Source organism: Cnephaeus nilssonii (assembly GCF_951640355.1).
Source record: "Cnephaeus nilssonii genome assembly, chromosome: 21".
Lineage (NCBI taxonomy): Eukaryota > Metazoa > Chordata > Mammalia > Chiroptera > Vespertilionidae > Cnephaeus > Cnephaeus nilssonii.
This window is the reverse complement of record NC_137092.1, coordinates 11233927-11256031: the sequence shown is the minus strand read 5'-3', so window position 1 is coordinate 11256031 and position 22105 is coordinate 11233927. Positions and strand designations below refer to the sequence as shown.

At 46.3% G+C, this 22105-nt stretch overlaps 2 protein-coding genes across 4 annotated transcripts in view; one reads left to right on the top strand and one right to left on the bottom strand.

Moving 5' to 3' along the window:
• HAO2 (hydroxyacid oxidase 2) overlaps positions 1–22105 on the top strand; it is a 98003-nt gene that overhangs the window by 69547 nt on the left and 6351 nt on the right. Inside the window, exons 2-6 of one of the 3 annotated variants that reach the window (XM_079761488.1) lie at positions 6479–6570; positions 11178–11291; positions 19239–19377; positions 19890–20041; positions 20912–21195. In XM_079761488.1, coding sequence (XP_079617614.1) covers positions 19247–19377; positions 19890–20041; positions 20912–21195 — 567 coding nt within the window. In that variant the 5' untranslated portion in view covers positions 6479–6570; positions 11178–11291; positions 19239–19246. Of the gene's footprint in view, positions 1–6478; positions 6571–10278; positions 11292–19081; positions 19378–19889; positions 20042–20911; positions 21196–22105 lie in introns of those variants that run through there. The other 2 variants (XM_079761487.1, XM_079761486.1) reach the window with 2 other exon arrangements.
• Positions 19326–22105, bottom strand: part of ZNF697 (zinc finger protein 697) — a 58066-nt gene continuing 55286 nt past the window's right edge. Inside the window, exon 4 of the mRNA XM_079761478.1 lies at positions 19326–19459. The gene's annotated coding sequence lies outside the window, so the exon portion shown is untranslated. The remainder of the gene's footprint in view (positions 19460–22105) is intronic.

The window sequence follows — 22105 nt, the reverse complement described above, 5'->3', positions numbered from 1 at the left end:
TTTGTGCCATAGTTTCCCTGCTCTTTGTTTTCAAGGCCTTGGGTTTGGACTCACCTCCCTGGTCTCACACACACACACATTCCCAGGAGCCTGTCTTTATTTCCCTTCTGCATGACCATGCCCCAAGTCATTTGGGTGCCCAGAATTGGGTCCTGGGGCATATACAGGGCAGGAGAGGAACCCCAAGCTCTGGAATGCAGAGTCTTGACATGAGGACACCTCCCTCTTCAACTTGAGTGACCTTTTACGAGAGCTGGTCCAAGACTTCAAGCCAAGCTCTTGTTTATCTCCCTGACTCCAAGTCCGCTAGTCCTTGAGCATCCCTGAGCTCCTCTGTGCTCCCGGGGAGCAGCTGTGTTCCCATCATGCCCAGGTCTGTGTCTGCACAGGTTCTGAGCCTCCGTGCCTGGGAGAGCCCAGCTCCCTCTCACCAACGGCTCCATCTGAGGTCGGGACACGTACCTCCTCTGTGGCTCCGTTCTAAACGGCTTAACTTCTCTGGGGTACCATTTTCTTTGGGGTGAGTTCATGATCCCTTCCATATGTGAGTATACTTGGAATCAAGCAATGTGCTAAATATTTTCCCACACTCTCTTTAATACTCACAGCGACCCAGTGCGGTAGGCACATTCCCTACTTTATGGACGAGAAAATTGGGTGAGGTTATGTAAAAACTCAAGTCACACAGCTACTAAGTCACAGAATGACAACTGAACCACTGGAAAACCCAGATAGGTCTGATTAGGATATCCTTTAAAGCCAAGAATTATAGTGCTGCTGTTTTCAAAGAATTAATGATTTACTAGACATGATGAGAGAGGGCCTGGTTGGGTTTCTCACAAAATTAGAAGAAAAATACCCCTTTACCAGATGCGTATTTGAAAACTGGCAGAAGCTTATCCACATTCTTTCTAGAAATAGCTGTATTGGTTGAAGGTGGATTTGAAAGAGCATAAAGGTGTGGTATTTGATGGATTTTAGCTCCCTGGTGGATGGAATGAAAATGTTTACAGATGTTGGTAAATGTTTGCTTGCCTTTCCAATGTAGGAGACAGAAAGCTCTATTAAACAGATTTTGCCTCAGGCAGTCAGTAGGAGCCAACCACGGAGAAGTAGAGAGTTTATACGAGTCCAGCCCATTCAGCTATAACAAAACACCATAGACTGAGGGCCTTAAACAACAGAAGTCTATTTTCCCACAGTTCTGGAGTCTGGAATCCGAGCTCAAGGTGCCAACAGGGTCAGTTCCTGGTGAGATCTCTCGTCCTGGATTGTAGAGGGCTGGCCTCTCACTGTGTCCTCGAGTGGCCAGGAAGGGGGGAGGGGGTGAGCGTGCTCTCTGATGTCTCTTCTTATACGGGCACTCATTCCCACCTCATGATTTCATCTAAACCTATTATCTCCCAAAGGCCGCATCGCCAAATACCATCACAATGAGGGTTAGGGAGTTCAATGCAGGAATTTAGGGAGGAAGAAATTAAGTCCATAACAGGTATATAGTTATTTTTTCAAATATCAGATTACAGCTAAGTTTCTCTATGGGTCTGCTGTTATTATTGGAACCCTATTTGATACCGCTTTAAACTCTCTTCTCCTTGTAAATTACCTATGCATGTTGGCCTCATCACCAGCTTTCGTTTCAGCATCTATAATCACTTGAATAATCTTATTAGGGTGTCTGGGAGGACAGCTGACTATTCTCTTCCCACATTATTTGCATGACCTTCAACAGTAAGAGAATTTAGTTGGGTGGAGGATTTGAGAAAATTATAGTTGAGATTTTAATGGGCTTTGCAGACACTAAACCACTTTCAGAAACAGTACCTGACAGTTTTTGTAGCAGCTTTTGAGAGAAAGGTACTATTTGGATCCCTGTTCCAAATTTGAAATGAGAAAACCTTGGCTCAAAGGGATAAAGTCCTCGAGATCACCCAGCAATGAAGAGCCAGGGTCTGGATTCTGCTCAGGTCACCTCATGTCAAGCCAGTGCTCTTCTTCTAAATCCACAGGTGCCCTTTTGGAACAAACCACTCCTCCTCTTCAGGGTTACCGGATGGCGTGCTCCTCACTGGAGCAGAGACCAAGCAGCAGCACAGGCAGTGATAGCAAACTGAGTATGGGGTAACATGTAGTAGTAATGGCACATCCCCCCACACATATCCTCACACACATCATTCATCTGTACCCTCAGTAGCCTCCTATAATCCAAACACTGCAGGAACAGGGAGCAAGAATACCAAGCTCCTTGGCTTCAGAAGGAATTATCCAGACATAAGACAGAAAACATGTGCAAGAAGCTGTGAGCAGGCAGCACCCATTTTTTCCTGCCTCACCTACATCCACATCCTCCCCCACTGCTGAGCCAACAGATGAAGCCATCCAAGCTGCGTAGAGAGGAGTGCTGAAGGCAAAACAAGAGAGTCCGATGCTGTGTATCCTTCCAAACTGTCACTCCCCATGGTCACATCACAGATGTGGGTGTGTCTGGTAGGAGCACCCTTTTAATTCAGGGGATCTGAGATTGAAGAGGACCCGTGTCTTGCTACTGGCATGAAGTCCAGAGAGACCACAAGCATGACCCATTGTTATGTACCAGCAGGGGGGTAGAAATGATGGCATCACATAATGGAACCAGAGGACACCCTGAGTTTTCCGTGTCCCAGAAGGGGTGTAGAGGTCCCTCTGAAAATACCCAAGGCCCCTGAGTCAGAAATCTGGGAGAAGCAAGCCCATGGGGCCCTGGGACCAGCCCAAGGAAACACCACACCTGCAGCCCACGAGCAGGACCGCTGATGTTCTGGGAGGATGTTGCTGCACCCCGAGGACTGCTGGTGTGGGGGGACAGTTTCTTGGATGGAAACAGGACTAGGGGCAGCTGAAGCAGCGGGTCATCAGGGCACTGAGGCAAACCAAGGCTAAGAAGTAGGTGATCAGCCCCCACCCCCAGCCCAGCCTACAGCACCAGCCTGGCAAGTGTGAGTGACAGCACCAGACTGGTTGGACAGCCCTGTCCCTACTGGGACAATGACTAGGGATAAGGAGAAAGAGGGAGAAGGAAATCTTGACTGTGACTAGGTTATAGCCTATAATGGCTAAGAAATCACTGAATTTAACTGGGTTTACCCCAAAATAATTACACAACCTTTTATGTATCATTTTGAGGACTCAAGATAGAAAGTTAGGCTAAAAACAGAAAAAATAAAGGTATTCTTTTGCCCACCTGAATCTGTTTTGTGAAATGAATAGTTGTTACATTAGTTGTCATTTATGGTCATCAGATGTCAATATTATGCCAAGTACTTTGTACATATCATCTCATTTAGTCACAACAACCTTATGATATATGTGTTACTACCCCACTATATAAGACCAGAGAGATTAAGTTACCTACCCAAGGCCACCCTGATATTCATCAGTAAAGCCAGGATTTGTATGTCTCTGAAACATACATCTTGGGATTGAGGAGAAGAATTTATCCAGGATAACATTTGTACCTTTGAATTACAAACCAGGTGACCATATTGTTCCTGTGTAACAATAAATGTAATTAAAATTATAAAACTAAAGCTCATGTTTTTTACAACACTTTATCCCAGTCTCCATTTCCCCACACACAAAAGTGCACTGATATTCACAAACCACTGAATTTCTTTCCCATCACTGCTTTACAAGTGTCCATAAAGAACCAGACTGCAGATGGCCACAGAGCTGTCCTTCCCTCTCATAGGATGAGGAGGCAGCGTAGGCTGAGATGGCCTCCTGCCCTGGTAAGCAAGCAAGAATGTTAAACTTTGAAGGTGCAGGCCCCTTAAAAGATCTGAGAGGTGTGCTGTTTTTCTGTGCTCACTACAAATATTTTCTCATTAGCCTATGTGACTCCAGGCGTTGGACAGGTTAGGGACATGGGAGAGGAATGCTGGAAGACCCCATGTACTGGGGGAAGGCTGGGCAGTGGTGCAGGAAGAAAGATATCCTTTGCTCTTACATCTCCGCTGTTCCCTAAACACATGGCCAGCCAGCACCACTGGTTTCCAGATTGCTTGTGGCCTTGTATGAAGAAAGGATTCTTCATCTGAACAAGGGTCAGGAAACAGAAAATCATTGTCCTGCTTGAATGAAGCCTCGGGGGTTAGATCTTCAGGGAATCCGGGATCTCATTTTTAATCCCCGCCCACAGCATCTCACCCACAGTCTCAGATTGTCCAAGAGCTTACACAGTTGCAAGGTTTATAATTATCTTCTAGAGAGAGATCTGAGCATCCACCACAATTACCATTGGCCCTTCATGAAATGACAACTACTCTTTTTAAAAATATATTTTCTTTTATTGATTTCAGAGAGGAAGGGAGGAGAGAGAGAGAGAGAGAGAGAGAGAGAGAGAGAGAGAGAGTCGTTGATTGGATGCCTCCTGCACACCCCACACTGGGGATCGAGCCCACAACCTGGGCATATGCCCTGACCGGGAATCGTACCATGACCTTCTGGTTCATAGGTCAATGCTCAACCACTGAGCCACACTGGCTGGGCATGACAACTACTCTTAACTTCAGATGTTGTGATGGCCTTACCCAGATCACTATAGTTCTCCATGCAAAAATTAAAACTCGCATTTTGATCTCACATTTCCTCGTCCAGCCATCATTCTCCAAAGCACAAACACTGGTGCCTGGGTGCTTGTGTGTGGAGGAACTCACGGCATAAACCTTGCCACACTGTGCCCAAACCTAGTCCCCTCACTCTGATAGATCACATCATTGGTCGTAATATCTTCTCTCAGATCAGCCAACTCTTAGGTAACTAACAGATTCCTCAGAGTCTGCCTTTACAGATCCCTGGAAGCTGCTCTGGCTGCAAAAAAAGTCTCTGGCATACACTATATTATATCAACATAAGTCAGAGTGACACATGTAATTGTAAGGTAATGATTTTATGAACTAGTTTTACATTCAAGGAAACTGAAGCAATAAAAGATTAGGTATCTCCCCAACTTCAAACACTGAAAGAAAGAGCCAGGATTAGAACTAAAATTTTCTAGTACTCTATTCAGATTTTTTGACACTTAAACATTGTTGGGGTGTATGAAGGAAATATATATATATATATATATAAATATCCCCTGACCATGTTCTGTACAAATTGACAAAACAAAGGACTGGCAACTGGAGACAAAAATATTCTTTGTTTCTAACAGAGGTCAGGTGGGAGGATGTCGCTGGCTGTTGGCCAAGTAGACCTACCAACGCTAGACCCCTATGAGGAACAGGATCTCTCCAGAAAAGGCCAGGAATTGCACTAAATGAGCTCCCTTTAACAAATGGAAACATCATACATTGGGTAAAAATGTTCCTGCAATACACCAGATTTATTTCATATCAATCTAAGTTAGGCTTAATTAAAAGCTCATATCTTAACCAGCCCACTTTCATAAAGCCAGATAGGTGTGTCTTCTATCTCTATGTTAACAATCATAATAGTAATTTTTTAAGCCTTAAACAAACTCAGAGATACTGTGAGGTGGAGTGAGGTGGGGTGGATACTGAACCATTCTACAATCACACCACCCCCAACCAATCTGCCTCCGGATTAAATCGGCCTGGCTAACCCCAACGCAAGGGAGATCTCTCTGTCTTTCATCAATTCATTAGCTAATAATAGTCTGTCTTAATTCAAATAAAGTTGTCATTTCCCATCCTATTCCCACCTTCAGATGTAGTCATTTCTTTCAGGCCAAAACTGGTTCACCTTCTCCTAGAAAACCCATCTATTAGAAGGATCTGGATTTCAAATAGGTTGCCATCTTAGCATAGTGCCAACAAATTGCCTATTCCAGCTGCTTATTGGCTCCTTGTGGCCTGTGCAAAATATACAGTGGATGTTTAAAGAATAAGAATTGAAAGATGGATTCCCCACACCATGGCAGCAAAGATTACCGATTGCCAAAGCCTTTTATAAAGTAGGTGGAGAGCACAAATGGTTCTCATCATGTCCTGTCTCCACCATCTTGATTCATCTACATCGAAAAAGGAGGAGGGTATAGTGTGGAAGTGTGTGTGTGTGTGTGTGTGTGTGTGTGTTTCAAATTGCATTTTTTGGCTACATCTCCAGTGAGATGATTAAAGAACTTTAGCTCTTTGCAACTGGCTCAGCCATAAGTTTGACTATGCTTTGCTTTCCCAATATGGTTCTCATTTGCTTTCAACCTCATTCATTTCTTATTATTTTTGTCTCTCAGAGAAAAAGGCAGCAAGAAAAATCAACCTTGGGCTTCGTTAATTAAGGCCTGCATTCTTGCTGGTATATTTCAGGAAGACAATCGGTTCCTTTTGCCCCACTCTCTGGAGAACCTTATCATGTGGTTCCATTCATTCATCAGGGCTCTGGCTTTGGGGCCTGTCGCCGTGCGGTGGTCCTTACATTCATTTCCATATGGCACTGTGGACACTGTATCCGTTTATAAAGTTAATTTTTCTCTCTGCAGAGCTCCAGCAAGCAACCACTTGGATAATCTCATAAATCGTTATTGGGAAGAAGACAGAAGCTGTGATTTTCATAATTAAGAAAAAGAAAAAGGTAAGCATAGGATCTCTCAGTCTCTCTCCTCACCCCCCCCCCACCCAAATACCAAGCATTCTAGTTCTGATTCCCTGTTTATTTGGTATGTGGGGTCCTGACCCATCTTAAGCTTAGTCTTGGGTTTTTTTCTATGATAAACAAAAATAAAGGCAGGGAACTGGGGGTTTATCCTCCAGAATGTGGAACCAGAGACAGTTGGAAGAAAAGCCAGATGTCGGCCTTCTCAAGTCTCCTTCCCTCTTCACCTTTATGCCTTCTGGAAAGAAAATGGACGTGCTTCAGTCACGTGAGCTGAGCAGCTTTTGTCGTTTCCACCAAAATAAACCTTGCAGTCTGGCTTCCAGGGGCAGTAATGGCTCCTTAAGGAAAAGTTCTCCATCATTTGCTCAGCAGAGACTATTCTGCTCCAGGCAGTGATGTGGGTGCCACAGGGATTCAGAGATGAGCTCACAGTGCATCTATAAGGAATATATAGATGACAGAACAGCACAGATGTGCAACAGAAAAAGGGGAAGCAGAAAGGGATGCGGAGGGGAGATTAACCCCACCCCCTTGCGATGCTGATCTCACTGTCCTCGGTTTAGTTGACTCTTTCCTCTCATATCAACACAATTCTGAGCCACTTCTCCAGCCCTGTAGCCAGATGAAGCATGGTTAGTGTGAACAGCCAAGTGGAAGGAAAAGTCGGAGGAAGTAGAAACAATGATTACAGACATCTCTTTTGGAAAAATCTTTGTAAACAAAGTTAAGGGCGACTTTCAGCGTTTAAAAGGTTCAACTCTCACTGATCTGGTCACTTTGACGGTAGAATTATTGCCTCCCTCGGGCCTAGAGGCTTTTTTGTTTTCTAGAACGATAGCTAATGTTCATTGCTCTTCAACTTAGTGCCAGCCACTCATAACTCATACCCACATTTTTTCACTTACTTAATCTTTATAACCTGTTAAGGTAACTGCTCTTATTATAGCCATTCTGCAGATGAGGAAATTGAAGCACAGAGGGGTCCAGTAATCTGACCAAGACCGTCCACCCAGGAACAGAGAGAGGGAGAATTCAAATGCAGCCAGCCTGGCTCTAGAGCCCAAGCTCTCACCTGCATGTTTGGGAGTCTTGGTTCTTTGGCAGCGCCAGCTTTCAAACCTATGGGGCTCTTTCCATCAGTGTCCGAGCTGGGCATAGACACATGGCTATGTGGAAGACAATGGACAGCTGAAAAAAATCAGCGCTCTACTAGCAAGAAAGAAATTGGAGAGGGGGTGAAGGGTGAACTTGTGTGCAGCCCACCGTGTCTGATAAAATAATGTGATAGTAATGCTTATTGAATTTCAACTTAGCCTGAATGGCTTCATCAGTTCTAGGAACAGCGGTGAGGCAACAGAACCCCGCTTAGATAGGCATTGATGCGAAGAGAGAAGAGAACATTTACTAGTAGGAAAGGTTGGGAGCATGAGGCACCCAATGCAGTGTGATATCCAACTAGGGAAAAACAGGCAGCCACCACTGAAGACCTTTCGTATACCAGATGCTGTATGAGATTATCTGTACACTTTGTCCTCTTTAGTCCTCATTAAAGTCCTTCTAAGATACAAACAATTATTCTTCTATTGAAGATGCAGAAATCAAGACTCAAAGAAGCTGGGTAGCTTGCCAAGGCTAGGAAGTAGCAGGGAGAGGATTCTGTTGGCTGTTGACAATGGCTGTAACCTTCCCACATGGTCCAAGTCTCTATGGAATTTATAGGAACAGAGCCTCAGCCCCCGACACTTGGTTATGATCGAGGCTTTGAGCCCCACATCTGTGAAGTCTCTTGGTGAAGCAGACCATTTGTGAGCACCAAATGCTCATTTGTGCTTCTGGCCTAAGGCTCCGTGAGAGCAGCAGGCCCAATAGGCCCTGTTCCGCTGGGCCAGTGCTGCTCAGAGGTTTCTACTGAAGTTCTGTCCAATGGCAGAGGAGGAGGAACCTCAAGCTAGGATTGTAATATCAAGAGACCTGGGAAGTCAGCTGATCTTTGTCAATGCAGAGCCTGCTTTAGCGAGTCAGCGAGACTGGGAATTCCTAGGAAGCCCTCCTCCACTTCACTGCTGCCTGCAGCCAAGACTTCGTGGAGCAAAACGTGAGAGAAGGCTCCACAAACAGACTCAGAGGAGGAGAAAACACAGACCAGAAGCAACACTAGGAAGAAGGAAAGATTTTACAAACAAGTTCAGAGAACACGCCATAAGACATGTGCAAGAGGTCACCTGGGACAAACAGACTTACTTGAGCAAGGTGTTGTGGACCAGGGGCTGGGAGAAAGGAGGAAGCAGACATGGAAACAAGGCCGGCCCGTCACGAAGTAGAGACCAAAGGTGCCAGTGCAGGCTGGAGGCGAGTTGCATGTGTGGCTCAGCCTCCTGAGGCTGGGGTTCCGGTGGCCACCGGCTTGCTTGGCTCTGCACATGAACCCTCGGGTCTGACCACCTGCCACCCAGCCTCACTGCCTACCTAGCAGGCCCCAGGACAGGCAGGTGGCATCCAGGAAAATAAAAAACAACTGCTCAAAACTCAGAGATGGAAATACCTACCCATTAATTTTTGTTACAGTGAAGATGGGCTTTTTGTGTGTGACATCCTGTATCCATGAGCCCTCCAGAAGTTATAGTTGGAAAATAAGGAAGCAAGGAGCTATCCAGCCTAGAGAGCAAGAGAGCTTGATAAATGAGTCCTTTCTCTCCTGTACCAGATACAGAGAACTTCAGGAGTCGGGGAGAGAACATCGCACCCGCCTGGGTGTTCCCCTGGTGGGTACAGGCAGAGCAGCAGCAGACCCAGCCGAGAATCCGCCTGTCCTCCAGGACCCTTTAACCCTCAGTGCCGCCACAGTTAGTCCAGTTCCCTGGCCATCCAGGATCACCCCGGGACTGCTACCTGACGTGGATGCATGAAGCTAGGAATCTCTTCCTGAAAACATGATGTACTTAAGGTTGAGGACAGTTTTCCAGAAGGAATCAGAGGTTCACTGTTTCCCGTGGCTGAGCTCCAGGCCCTGGCTTGGTGCAGGTGCTCTCAAGACTGAGTGAAGGCAGTGATGACATGTTTAATGAAAGGTAGACATTTATGCTCAGTCTCCAGCAGATTGGTCTGTGCGTGGGAGGGTGGGTGCGTGGGTGGGTCAGCGAGTTCCCCGGCGCAGGAGCTGGGATCCCTCTCATGGTAATGACCTGGATCTCGCTGGACACCCTGTTGTTGTTCTGAAAACAGACAGGTAGGGAACCAAGCGATCAGGAGGCGATCAGCAGCCAGGACTGCAGTGTGCTTGAAGCTGGAGCAGCTGTCCTTGTGCTGTTTTCAGAAAATCCCAGAGAAGCACAGCACAGCCATCCAGTCTCCCGGGCTGCTGCTGGCACCTAGTGGAAAGAGGGCGAAGCGGCTGGCGTGCGAATACTTGGTTCTCACCACAGGGGGGTCCCACCCGGAGCTCGGAGCTCGCTCTGGACTGCAGGGTTCGAATTCCACCCCCTGCTCTAGCGAGAGTGGTTGCAGCAAAAACAGAAGCCATTGGGATGGAGAGATGCTGCTCTGATTCACCCCTCGGCACCCACAGCACTGGTTCTTAATACCGTCAGACCCAGCACCCTCTCTTTATAATTTTTATCAAGTGTTTGTCCCCTTTATCCTCCTAAAATCAAACTCATAGATAATACAACCTATCAATGACCATTAGTATAAAAATCAATATAATGTCATAGCTGTAAAATAAAGGTGAAAACATTGTAGTGTACGATTTTTTAAACTGTGTTTTTGTATGTATATATTCACACAGGAACAGGCTAGAGCAGATAATTGGTCACAGCTTGCACTCGCATAAACTAATTAAGTGTAAATTTAAGAGAATAAGAATATCAGAAGCCACTCTATACAAGAAGATTAGGAAAATAAAGGAGCAGAAATACAGGTGGACACTAGAATAAAACCTTGTATTCCGATAAAAAAGATAACAGAACACACTGATTGTTTGGATGTGGTAAGGGATCAAAGGAACTAACCTTGATGGAAGAGACACAGGGACGTGTTCTACATTTTGGTCAATGAGGAATGAAAAAAGGAAAACTACAGGAGGCCAGACACCATGGAGATCAAGGATTTAGCAGAAGCAGGAACTCAGGAAGCACCAAAGGCAATGTTGGTCCTCTGAGGATCCATGGGAACGCAGAGGCGAGGGACAGAAATTTCCCACGGTACCAGGGCTAGAGCCAGTTTATTTGCTACATGATATTGAAGAGAGGAGTGAATCCTTATGACTGGAGGACCAGGGACACCTGGGAGGCTGAAACTGGGTTACAAATCACAGCCCACGATCTGTTGCTGTCACTCTGTGAGCTTTAATCAGCAGGACATGCTGCCTAATTCAACAAAGGTTGGCTGTCAGCAGAGTGAATCTGCCACTTGTGGAGAACACTGCCATGTATCTGATGGTACGTACACTTGAATAATTCAAACAAGTCGCCTGCTTAGTCTTGAGGCCTCATTTACTGGGCACCCACTGTGATAAATGCTTACATGTATTACCTAATTCTCAAAACTACCTTGTAAGGTATTCATCTGTTATCTCCACTTCACAGGGGTGGAAACTCCGATCTGAAGTAGATAAGTCACACAGTCGAGCTCTTGGTTGGATGTGGGGAGCCACGATTCCATGCAGCTGCGTCTCGTTTGAATCACTCCCACTCCAGCAGGTAGGTGGATAGAAATGGGAATTATTGTTCCCACTCTGGTTTTGAGTGACCCGAAGAGAAGTGATGTGACTGGCTCAATTCTGTGCAGCGGGCGTGCAGTGTCGTTATCTTGCCTACAAAATCCGCATCTTCTACAGCATTTACATCACAGCTTATGATATTTACCTCATATCTTGTTGTAGGGATCTCAGAAATCAGCTGCAATCTTAAACAAATGAAATTAAGCTCTCCTGGCAGGATCTGAGCATGGCAATTCATCAACTGTTTCATAATGGAGAACAGAGACTTAAATGTCACTTGGGGAATTTAGTTAAGATCTGTGCTCAGTGTGGGAATGATTAGCTAATAGACTGCAAATAAATTCTCTGATTACTCAGGGATGGGACAGTGACTTGTTACACAGCCACTCGTGGATGTGAGGGTGATCTGGCTTGAATGCTTGTCATGTAATTGGTTGTTGGGTTTGGTCCTGCATGGTGTGTTGAGCTGTACCTTCTTCCTCCCTCATTGCCCCTTGAGCAGTGGTTCTCAACCTTTCTAATGCCGCGACCCTTTAAAACAGTTCCTCATGTTGTGGTGATCCCCAACCATAAAATTATTTTCGTTGCTACTTCATAACTGTAATTTTGCTACTGTTAATGAATCGTAATGTAAATATCTGTTTTCCGATGGTCTTAGGCTCTACAGCAGCGGCTCTATTACATTGTAATGTAAATATCTGTGTTTTCCAATGGTCTTAGGCTCTACAGCAGTGGTTCTCAACCTGTGGGTCGTGACCCACAGGTTGAGAACCGCTAGCAGGGTCACCTAAGACCATCGGAAAACACAGATATTTACATTATGATTTATAACAGTAGCAAAATTACAGTTATGAAGTAGCAACGAAAATAATTTTATGGTTGGGGGTCACCACAACATGAGGAACTGTATTAAAGGGTCGCGGCATTAGAAAGGTTGAGAACCACTGCCCTTGAGCATCTTCCTGATTTTCCATGCTGGATCTAAGGTGCCAAGGCGTGGAAGCCCTTTTCCTATCAAGTGTATTCAAGTAGGAAGCATCTCCTGGGGACAGAACCCTCAGAAATCTGTTTGTAAGAACCAATATATGGTTCTTAGAACTGTCCTAAGTAGTGACCATGAGCTAAGAGAATGAAACATAAGTGAAGTGAAATAACTGAAACTTTCAGACTCTGGGGGTGGGAATGTAAAATGGTTCAACCACACCCTAGCCATATGCCAAGGTTGTGGGTTCGATCTCCAGTCAGGGCACATACAAGAGTTAACCCATGAATGCATAAATAAGTGGAACAACAAATATATATATATATTATATATATATATATATATATATATATATATATATATATATATATATATATATCTTTCTCTCTCTAGCTCTCTCCCTCCCCCCCCCTTTCTTCCTGTCCTTTTTCTCTCTAAAAATCAATTTAAATTTTAAAAAATAAATAAACAAACACAATCGTACAACCATTTTGGAGAGCTTTTTCTCCAATGCTACTTTGGAGAAGTTTTTCTTCTCTGCCATGGACATGGACAATAGTGTGCGGGGGAGGAGGGAAGATGGAAGAGGGTATTGGGGGGATAAATGGCGATGGAGGAATAAACAGAACACCGACTCTGCTGCAAAGCTATTTTACTCCTGGGCACCTCCCAAGGGAAATGAAAACATGTTCACAGGAAGAATGTTCTTAGCCGTTCCATTCATAATCACTCCCCAAACTGGAAACAAGCCTAATAATGCCAACCAACAGGGGAACGGATCAACAAATGTGTTATATTAATACAATAATACTAAGCAACAAAAAAGAGTAAAGTACTTCAAGCAAGCAACGATATAGATGAATCTCAAAAGCATTTTGTTGAGTGAAAGAAGATGCGCATACCTAAATAATCACTTGATTGATCCTAATAATGTAAAGTTCTAGAACAACCAACACTAATCCATGGTGATGGCATCAGAATAGTGAGCACAGCTTTGGAGCGGAGGGCACTGACTGGAAGAAAAAACAAGGACATTTTCTTCTTCAGGCGACTCCCATCCCTCCCAGTGGCTGTTGCCTCGTCCATGGCTCACCCACAACTTTGAGCTCCTAGCTCCTTCAAATGGCTGCAGAAAGATGCCAACTGCCCCTTGGTTTGACTTAGCCCCATCCATGGCTGGTTTGGCTTCCAATTTCAACAACCCACAGTTAATATTAACCTGCTCCAAGGGGTCAGGGAGGTTTTTAACCTGATAGGCTTTAGCACACACCTCAAAGTCCAAAGCTCATCCAAATTAGCTCAAGCAAGATGGATGACCCGGCGGCACAGCAGGGACCACGAGGGTCTCGTGTCCTCCATCGTGGAGGGTTGGGTCATTCCTTTCTGCTTGTGGAACCACATTTGCTCTCTCCACAGCTGGGCCTTGGCTGCCCCGGATTGACCCGTCATTTCTCTTCACCCGAATTAAGCAGGCGCGTTGTTCGACAGGTACCCCAGGCCCACCTGAACAAGACCAGCATCTCCTTACAGCCTCATCCTGCAGCATCCACCAGGCCTGCTGGGGTTGCTTCATGGAGCCCAGTATCAGCTCCGAGGTTGGGCCCATCGTGAACCCATTCTGATGCTGCAAGACCCCATCCGCCTGTGCCCACTGTGCCTCATTGAGAGTCACTCACTTGGGCTAAAGCAGTGAAGGCTGACATTCACGTGTGTCACCGTGGAAGACAGGATGTTCCCTAGCTCAGTGCAGGGGTCAGATTCAAAAGGTCCCCAGGATGGGAATTAGTTCAAACTTGAGAATCTAAAACGAGAACTCCCTCGGTTCTGCCGCCAGCACGTTATAAAGATTGACTCTTTTACTGCTCATTAACATGCGGGAGACGTTGTTAGAAAACTGGGGCAGAGAAATTGAGGAGCACGTGTGAGTCAGTCAGGGCTGCAGGTCTGAGCTCGGGCGTTAATGTTCCCGTGTCTGTGTTCTTCATGCCGCACTGCAGTGTCTCCTGGAAGGGAGGGATGGGGCCCAGGTCTGGACAATGGCTCTGAAACGTCTGCATCGGGTCACAGCAAACAGCCAGGTGACCTGAGAGCTGGCCTTAGAGGCTCACTGTGGAGGGTGGAAATTGCTGGGAAAAGGGATTTCCCAGCCCCAGATTATGGCCAGTGTGAAAGCATGTCTAAGGTAATACTGTCATCTAGTGGCAAAGCAGCAAAAAGCAGTTACTCTCCAAGCAAAGACGGAGTGAGAAGGCGAGGTATAACAAATCAGCTCAGAGTTGTTCATCTTTCCAAGTACAGATTCTAAAACACAGGCATATCCCATGCCATGTCCTTGGAGTAGCCTTCAGTTTCCACAGGCCACTGATGGTGGCCACAGGCTAGGTTCTAATCCCAGCTCTGCTCATTACTGACAAAAGGCTTGGGCAAGTTCATTAATTTCATTTTCTCTTTTGAAAATGGGGGGAAATAATGTCTACGCACATGGGTGTTGTGAGGATCGAGTGAAATTATGCATGCAATGTGCCAGGCATAGTGTAAGCATTTAAAAAATGCTAGTTGTTGCGATACTGAAGATGTGTGGCAAGAGCTGGGACTGAAGCACAGAGGGAAGGACCTGAACACATTAGGCATTAACTAGTGTGACCTTTGGTGAATCCCACAGGACCGTTCTTGGGGAAAGTTTTTTCACATGCACTCTTGTGTTTGCTTTTCTCAGTCTTCTGCCTACATTCAAAAATATTAGTGGTTCCAAAAGACCCCGAATAGCCAAAGCAATCTCGAGAAAGAAGAATCAAGTTGGAGATATCTTGCTGCCTGATATCAAAGTATGCTACAAGGTGATAATAGCAAAACAGCATGGTCCTGGCATAAAAACAGATACATAGATCAATGGAATAGAATAGAGAGCCCAGAAATAAATCCATGCCTATATGGTCAATTTATGACAAAGAAGGCAAAAATATACAGTGGGATACAGACAGTCTATTCAATAAATGGTCTTGGGAAAACTGGACAGTCACATGCCGAACAATGAAACTAGACCACTTTCTTACATCATACTATCCTATATAATAAAGAGATAATATGCAAATAGACCCTCACGCCCTCATGTCACAGATGGCTGTCCCACGTCTTCACAAGATGGCCGCCCCCACATTGTCACAAGATGGCCGCCACAAGACGGCCGGCAGGGGAGGGCAGTTGGGGGTGATCAGGCCAGCAGAGGAGGCCAGTTGGGGGCAATAGGGCCGGCAGGGGAGAAGTTAGGTGTCAATCATGCCATCAGGGGAGCAGTTAGGCATCAATCAGGCCAGCAGGGGAGCGGTTAGGGACAATCAGGCAGGCAGGCAGGCAAGTGGTTAGGAGCCAGCGGTCCCAGATTATGAGAGGGATATCCGACTACCAGTTTAGGCCTGATCCCACAGGGCAGTCGGACATCCCCCGAGGGGTCCCAGATTGGAGAGGGTGCAGGCTGGGCTGAGGGACTTGCCCACCCCCCCAGTGCATGAATTTCATGCACCGGGCCTCTAGTACAAAAAATAAACTCAAAATGGATTATAGACTAAATGGAAAACCTGAAACCATAAAACTCCTAGAGGAAAACATAGGCAATTAGCAATATTTTTTGGATATATCTCCCCAAGGGAAACAAAGGAACAAATTGAACTACATCAAACTGAAAAGTTTTTGTACAATACTGGAAACCATCAACAAAACAAAAAGACAACCTACTGAATGAGAGAAGATATTCACTAATAATACATCTCATAAGGGGTTAATATCCACACTATGTAAGGAATTCATACAACTTAATACCCAAAAAATACACACAAAAAACCCACAGTCCTATTTTAAAAAAATAAGCAGAAGACCTGCATAGACACTTTTCCAGAGAGGACATACATATGGCCAATAGACATATGAAAAGAGGGTCAGCCTCACTAATCATCAGAGAAAAGCTAATTAAAAACGTAATGAGATATCACCTCACACCTGTCAGAATGGATATCATCATTAAATCAACAATTGTGAGTGAGGATGGGGAGAAAAGGGAACCCTGGTGCACTGCTGGTGGGAATGCAGATTGGTGCAGCCTCTGTGAAAGCAAAAAATTAAAAATAGAACTGCCGTATGACCCAGCAACTTCACTTCTGGGTATTTAGAAATCCAAAATACTAATTTAAAATTAATCTCTGTCGGGCCAGGAGAGCCCTACACAGCACACCCCTCGGACCCTCCTGACTGGGTCCCTCGGCTCTCAGCCCGGGAGCTCCCAGGAGGTGGCTGCTCCTCACCCTCCCATCCCCTCCTCCCCAGACAAGCTTTCCTTGACATCATGGGGGCTTTTTAATTCTCCAGTTGAAATCACCCACACTCTCCTTCTAATCATCATGGACCAACTGGGGAAATACAGGTTTGGAAGCAAATAAGTAACTCTTTTATTTTGAAGTTTCCTTTTGTAACGAACTTCAGTGACATTTGAGGTAACTTTGCAAAGCACAAAAAGTTCGTTTCCAAATTAACCTTGCTCTGGCCTAGTTGCTCATTTACTTCCAAAGCTGAATATTGTTCCCATTAAAAGGTTAACTTTTAGCCTTGAACTTCTTCTGCACTCGCGGGACTGTGGGCTGTGACTTGCTGTTTCTTGCCACATCTCAACCGTGAGCCAGGCTTTGAGTGGCTGCCTCTAGACACCAGTTTCGTGAGCCCTGGAGGACCCCAAAGTCAGGTTTGTGGTTGGGTGTCTCCTGTGGGCTTAGAACTGGGAAGGAGATGAGGTGGCAGGTGGGGCGAGGACAGAGGACAGAGACTGTGTGAGGCATTGTGGCTGCTAACTGGGAACTTACAAGGTGGCAAAAAGGGGTCATGTTGACAGGACACTGAGGACAACCAAGGAAGGCTTCCCTTCAAAGACGCTCCAGACTGAAGACGTTACGTTTAGTCAAGTCTTAGAACCACCTGGTAGCATACTGACCCTTAGGAGGGAGCATGGGTCAAAATCTGTTCACTTGAAAGGGTTCTGAAAATCTGCAAGGTGCAGGCCCTGCCCTCAGGGAGGGACTTGATGCCTTGACCACTGCTTTCTGGTCGTAGGCAGAGGAAAACAGTGGCATGGCCGCGGCCGGGTTATTGTGATCATCAAATGGAACACTGATTAGACGAGTGCTCTGTAGGTGGATTTAAATGTGTCCTTGTTTATGACCAGCTAAATGCTGAAACCTTTCAACTTTCTGATTGGATTTTGGTTTTGTTGATGGAAGGGAGCAAAGCTGTGCATTTTAAATGCCAACGCTCTCCATAAGCCACACTTGGTTGCACAGGTTTGCTTCTTCTCATGATGCTTAAGAGCTTGGCCGTGGGAGTCAGATCACGTTACTCAATGTGCAAAGGTGGGCAAAGTATTTTAATCTCCCTGACCTGTAGGTTTCCCATCTGTGCAGTACAGCGCATAATAATTGTGCTTGGGGGTTATCATAAGGGTTGGAACATGAATGCACATAAAACAATTTACACAGCGCTCAATAAATGGTTGCAATTTTATTGTCATTATTATTACTAAGGAGCCATCTTGCTGTCTTTGTGTAATCAAATTATTCCACTGCTCAGTAGAATAAGAAAATTCCCAACCTTTAAAAACACCAAGTGAGCATTCAGGCCCCTGTTTCCCAGCATGCCTTGCATGGTCTCCACACCCGACAGACAGCACACAATTCACAACATGACAACAAAACTGAGTCCCAAAACTCTACTCGGAAGCCTTGTATTTAGAACGCAGCACCCATTTTCCCATGGAAAGAATGCTTTTAAAATACAGGTTGGATTCCCAGGTGACTGAAAATACCCAGAATTCCTAAAAAGACCCCAACATGGATCATATGAATCATACAAGTCATATGAAATCTTCAAAGGAAAATAACTTGTTATCTAACTGCATTAGATTAAATGGCAATATCGCGAAAGCAAGGTCTGCCTTGAGATTCTTTCCAGCCCTCATCCACGTCCTTGCCCCTTTCCTCAGTCAGGCAAAATTATTTGAACCACAGATAGTAAGCACCAGATACCACTGGGTGTCCTTGTTCTCAGATGTCAGCTTTCTTATCACGGGTATACTAGTTGTACCTCACTGTTGTTTACCAGGAGGCAAAAAGCCTAAACAAATTGAATGAGCTACAGTTATTAATTCGCAAGAGACTTTTATCCTTTCCTCTTCTTTATTTGAATGTAGATCAAAGAAAATGGGAACACAAGCAAACCATTAGATGACCTGGGTCGTCCCTTTAATATCTGGTGCCTTCAAGTCTTGTATGGACCAAACTGAAATACATAAAAACATATAGAGCTAAGTCTGCCTCCCAAACTCAGGGAAAGCTTTGAACAAGGTTGTCATTCTCTTCAACTATCAGCCTTACCTCTACGGAAAACAGTGGGCTCAGTACTCTACTGAGCTCTACACATGCTATGAAAAGAAAAAATGCATCATAATTGTACTTTCACCCTAGGAAGTTCTCTTAAATGCCATGTAACAAGTACTTCAGTGAGCCAACTATTTGGCTGTGCACCGTGAGATTGATATTGGAGAACATCTATCTGTAAAGGCTACCAGAAGGCAGGATGCTGGGCCTTGCTCTGTAATCATTAACTGTCTCATTCTCTTCAAGTGCAGAGAGAGAGGGGGAGAGAGAGAGAGAGAGAGAGAGAGAGAGAGAGAGAGAGAGAGAGAGAGAGAACTTTATGTCTGCTTCACAGGGAAGTATATAGAAGAAACCAGTAGAAGTGTGGTAAAAATCTCTCTCTCCCTCTTCCTCTCTCTAAAATAAAAATAAGAACACAGAGGGTTAATCATGAATCCAAACAGCTTCGTGCTGTAGCCCCCTTTACCCTGTCCTCTCCCTCTGAATTATTCTTACTGGGTTTGGTTGTTTGGTTTTGGTTTCTCCTTTGAAGGTGCGGAAATGTCCGTGGTGTGTCTGACAGACTTTGAGGCCCACGCGCGGGAGCGGCTGTCCAAGTCAACTTGGGATTATATCGAAGGAGGAGCTGGGGAAGGCTTCACCCGGGACGACAACATCGCAGCGTTTAAAAAGTCTGGTCTCCTGTATCCTTTCCGCTGTTGAACTCAGGGCCTGGTTCACAGCTCCTGGGAAGGGAGCAGGCCTGGTTTCTGCCTGCAAAGAACAGAGCAGATATATAATGGCTTTTGGGTTATATTAGGTTGGGGTTTTTGGGGGGCAGATGACTGGGGAGAGGAAGGTTGGAGAGAGCGCCTATCTTAGTGCCTCTGCAGAACTAGCACAGATCAGTCACCCCCCACCCCACCCCCAGAGGCACAGACCACAGAGGGAACGAGGAGGGGTTGTGGGGTCCACAGAAGAAGGGTTCGTGTAGAATCAGTGTTGGGAGAAGCTTCCTGAAGGAGAGGAGCCTCCAGTCGGCTGTGCTGCCTATTTGGCTACCAGCCACTGGTCCCCCACCAGAGGTTTCCGGGGGCCTAGTCTGGTCTCCACCTGCAGCAGGAATCTGGAGGCCCCAGCACCGGCAGCACCTTGGTGCTGGAGATAATCCCACCACAGGAACCCTCTTTGTTGTCTAGCACAGAATCCGCCTCCGTCCCCGGTACCTGAAAGATGTGTCGCAGGTGGACACCCGGACCACCATCCAAGGGGAGGAGATCAGTGCCCCCATTTGCATCGCGCCCACGGGTTTCCACTGCCTGGCCTGGCCCGATGGAGAGACCAGCACAGCCAGAGGTGCGAGCCAGGCCCCCCGAGGCCTGCAGTGTGCAGGAGGCCTCCTCCACGCAGGGCAGGCAGCCCGGGGTTTCTCCAGAGAAGGGGCTTAGGGACAGCAAATGGCAGGAATTAAGGAGGGTGGGAAGAGGAATGCTTAACACTATGTTTGCATAACACTTCTCCGAAGATTGAGAAAATGCCCATTTTCGCCCAGCCAGCATGGCTCAGTGGTTGAGCATCAACCTATGAACCAGGAGGGCATGGTTCAATTCCTGGACAGGGCACATGCCAGGTTGTGGGCTTGATCCCCGGTGTGGGGCGTGCAGGAGGCAGCTGATCAATGAGTCTCTTTCATCATTAATGTTTCTTTCTCTCCCCTTCTCTGTTCCTCTCTGAAATCAATATGATGAATGTATTAAAGGAAAGAGAGAGAGAGAGGGAGGGAGAGAGAGAGAGGGAGAGGGAGGGAGGGAGGAAGGAAGGAAGGAAGGAAGGAAGGAAGGAAGGAAGGAAGGAAGGAAGGAAGGAAGAAAGGAAGGAAGGAAGGAAGGAAGGAAGATGGATGAATCAAATTGTTATCTCCTGGTTCATAGGTCGTCACAACCATTGAGCCACACCAGCCGGGCATCATCATTGATGTTCCTATCCTTCTCTCCCTCTCCCTTCCTGTCTCTGAAATCAATAATTAAAATTTAAAAAAAAACATATTTTAAACAAAACAAACAAAAAACCCACTTCTAACCCTGCCCCACAGGGCAGCAGAAGGAAGTCGGGCCTTCTCTTCACTCACAGGGCAAGTTGGCCAGAAGCAGTGCAGGTCCTAGGGCTTCTCGCCCCCGCCTGGAATGCCCCTGGCCTCCACCCTGAGTTGTGTCATTTGCTCTGCAGCTGCCCAAGCAGCCGGCATCTGCTACATCACCAGCACATATGCCAGCTGCACCCTGGAAGACATCGTTGCCGCGGCCCCCAGAGGCTTCCGGTGGTTCCAGCTCTACGTGCAGCCAGATCGGCAGCTAAACAAACAGCTGGTCCAGAGGGTAGAATCCTTGGGGTTCAGAGCCCTGGTGATCACCGTGGATGTGCCCAAACTTGGCAACAGGCGACATGACATTCGCAACCAACTGAACTTGAAGACAAATTTACTGCTAAAGGATCTCCGGTCACCTCAGGAGGTAGGAAAGACACCAGGCCCAATGGGCAGGCATTACGGAAGACAAAGCCCCTTCCGTGGTTCCTCCCTCCCTTCTTTCCACAAGAATGCATTGAGTGCCTGCCCCGTGCCGGACTCTGGTGATGCAGCCGTTCAGTCAGAGCTGGTCCCTGCTTTCCAGAGCTTCCAGACAGACAGAGTGTGAGACAAAACGTTCTCCGCCTGGAGCGGTCCGACCTGTCACCAGAAGTGTTCGGGCCAGGCTGAGTGCTGAGAAAGCTATAAAAGGGATTTTGCATGGGTCTTCCAACATTTCTACTTCATGGCACACTTAGAAAACGGTCATTTGGGGCGGCACACTTCGATAAACTGACCCTCTGATGGGGTGCTCACAGCGAAGGTGACCAGCCCTTGGGGTGTAACCAGCCCAGGCCCCGCCCTGCTGCCCGGAGAAATGAGGGGGGGGTCAACCTCTCTGCACACCTGGAACTCATCCAGGGAGCACCAGGTGTTTGGAATCTCTGAACTCGATGACGGCAAAGGGCACTTCACCCATTAAAATCCTCCTGTCAGAAGGGGTGGGATGCCCCAGAGAGACAAAGTCATGGTCAAGTTGGAATTCCTTGGCTACAGTGAAGATAGGGACCCCAGGCTTTTCAGTTAATGGGTACCAGCGATATCCAGCCAGGAGACACTCGACAGTCCTACTCATTAAGTCATACACAACTTGGCCTTGGCTTTCAGGAACCCTTCTCTCCGGATATTTGGTGGTGCCATGGTGAGTCACGGGTCAATATTGCAGACTGTCTGATTTAGGATTATTGAAGTATTGCTTCTTTGTCATTGTCCTGTGCATCTCTCAACCGGAATGTGTTACACTGGCCTATAAATGCTTTTGCTTATCCATCTCACTAAACTCTGAGTTCTTTTAA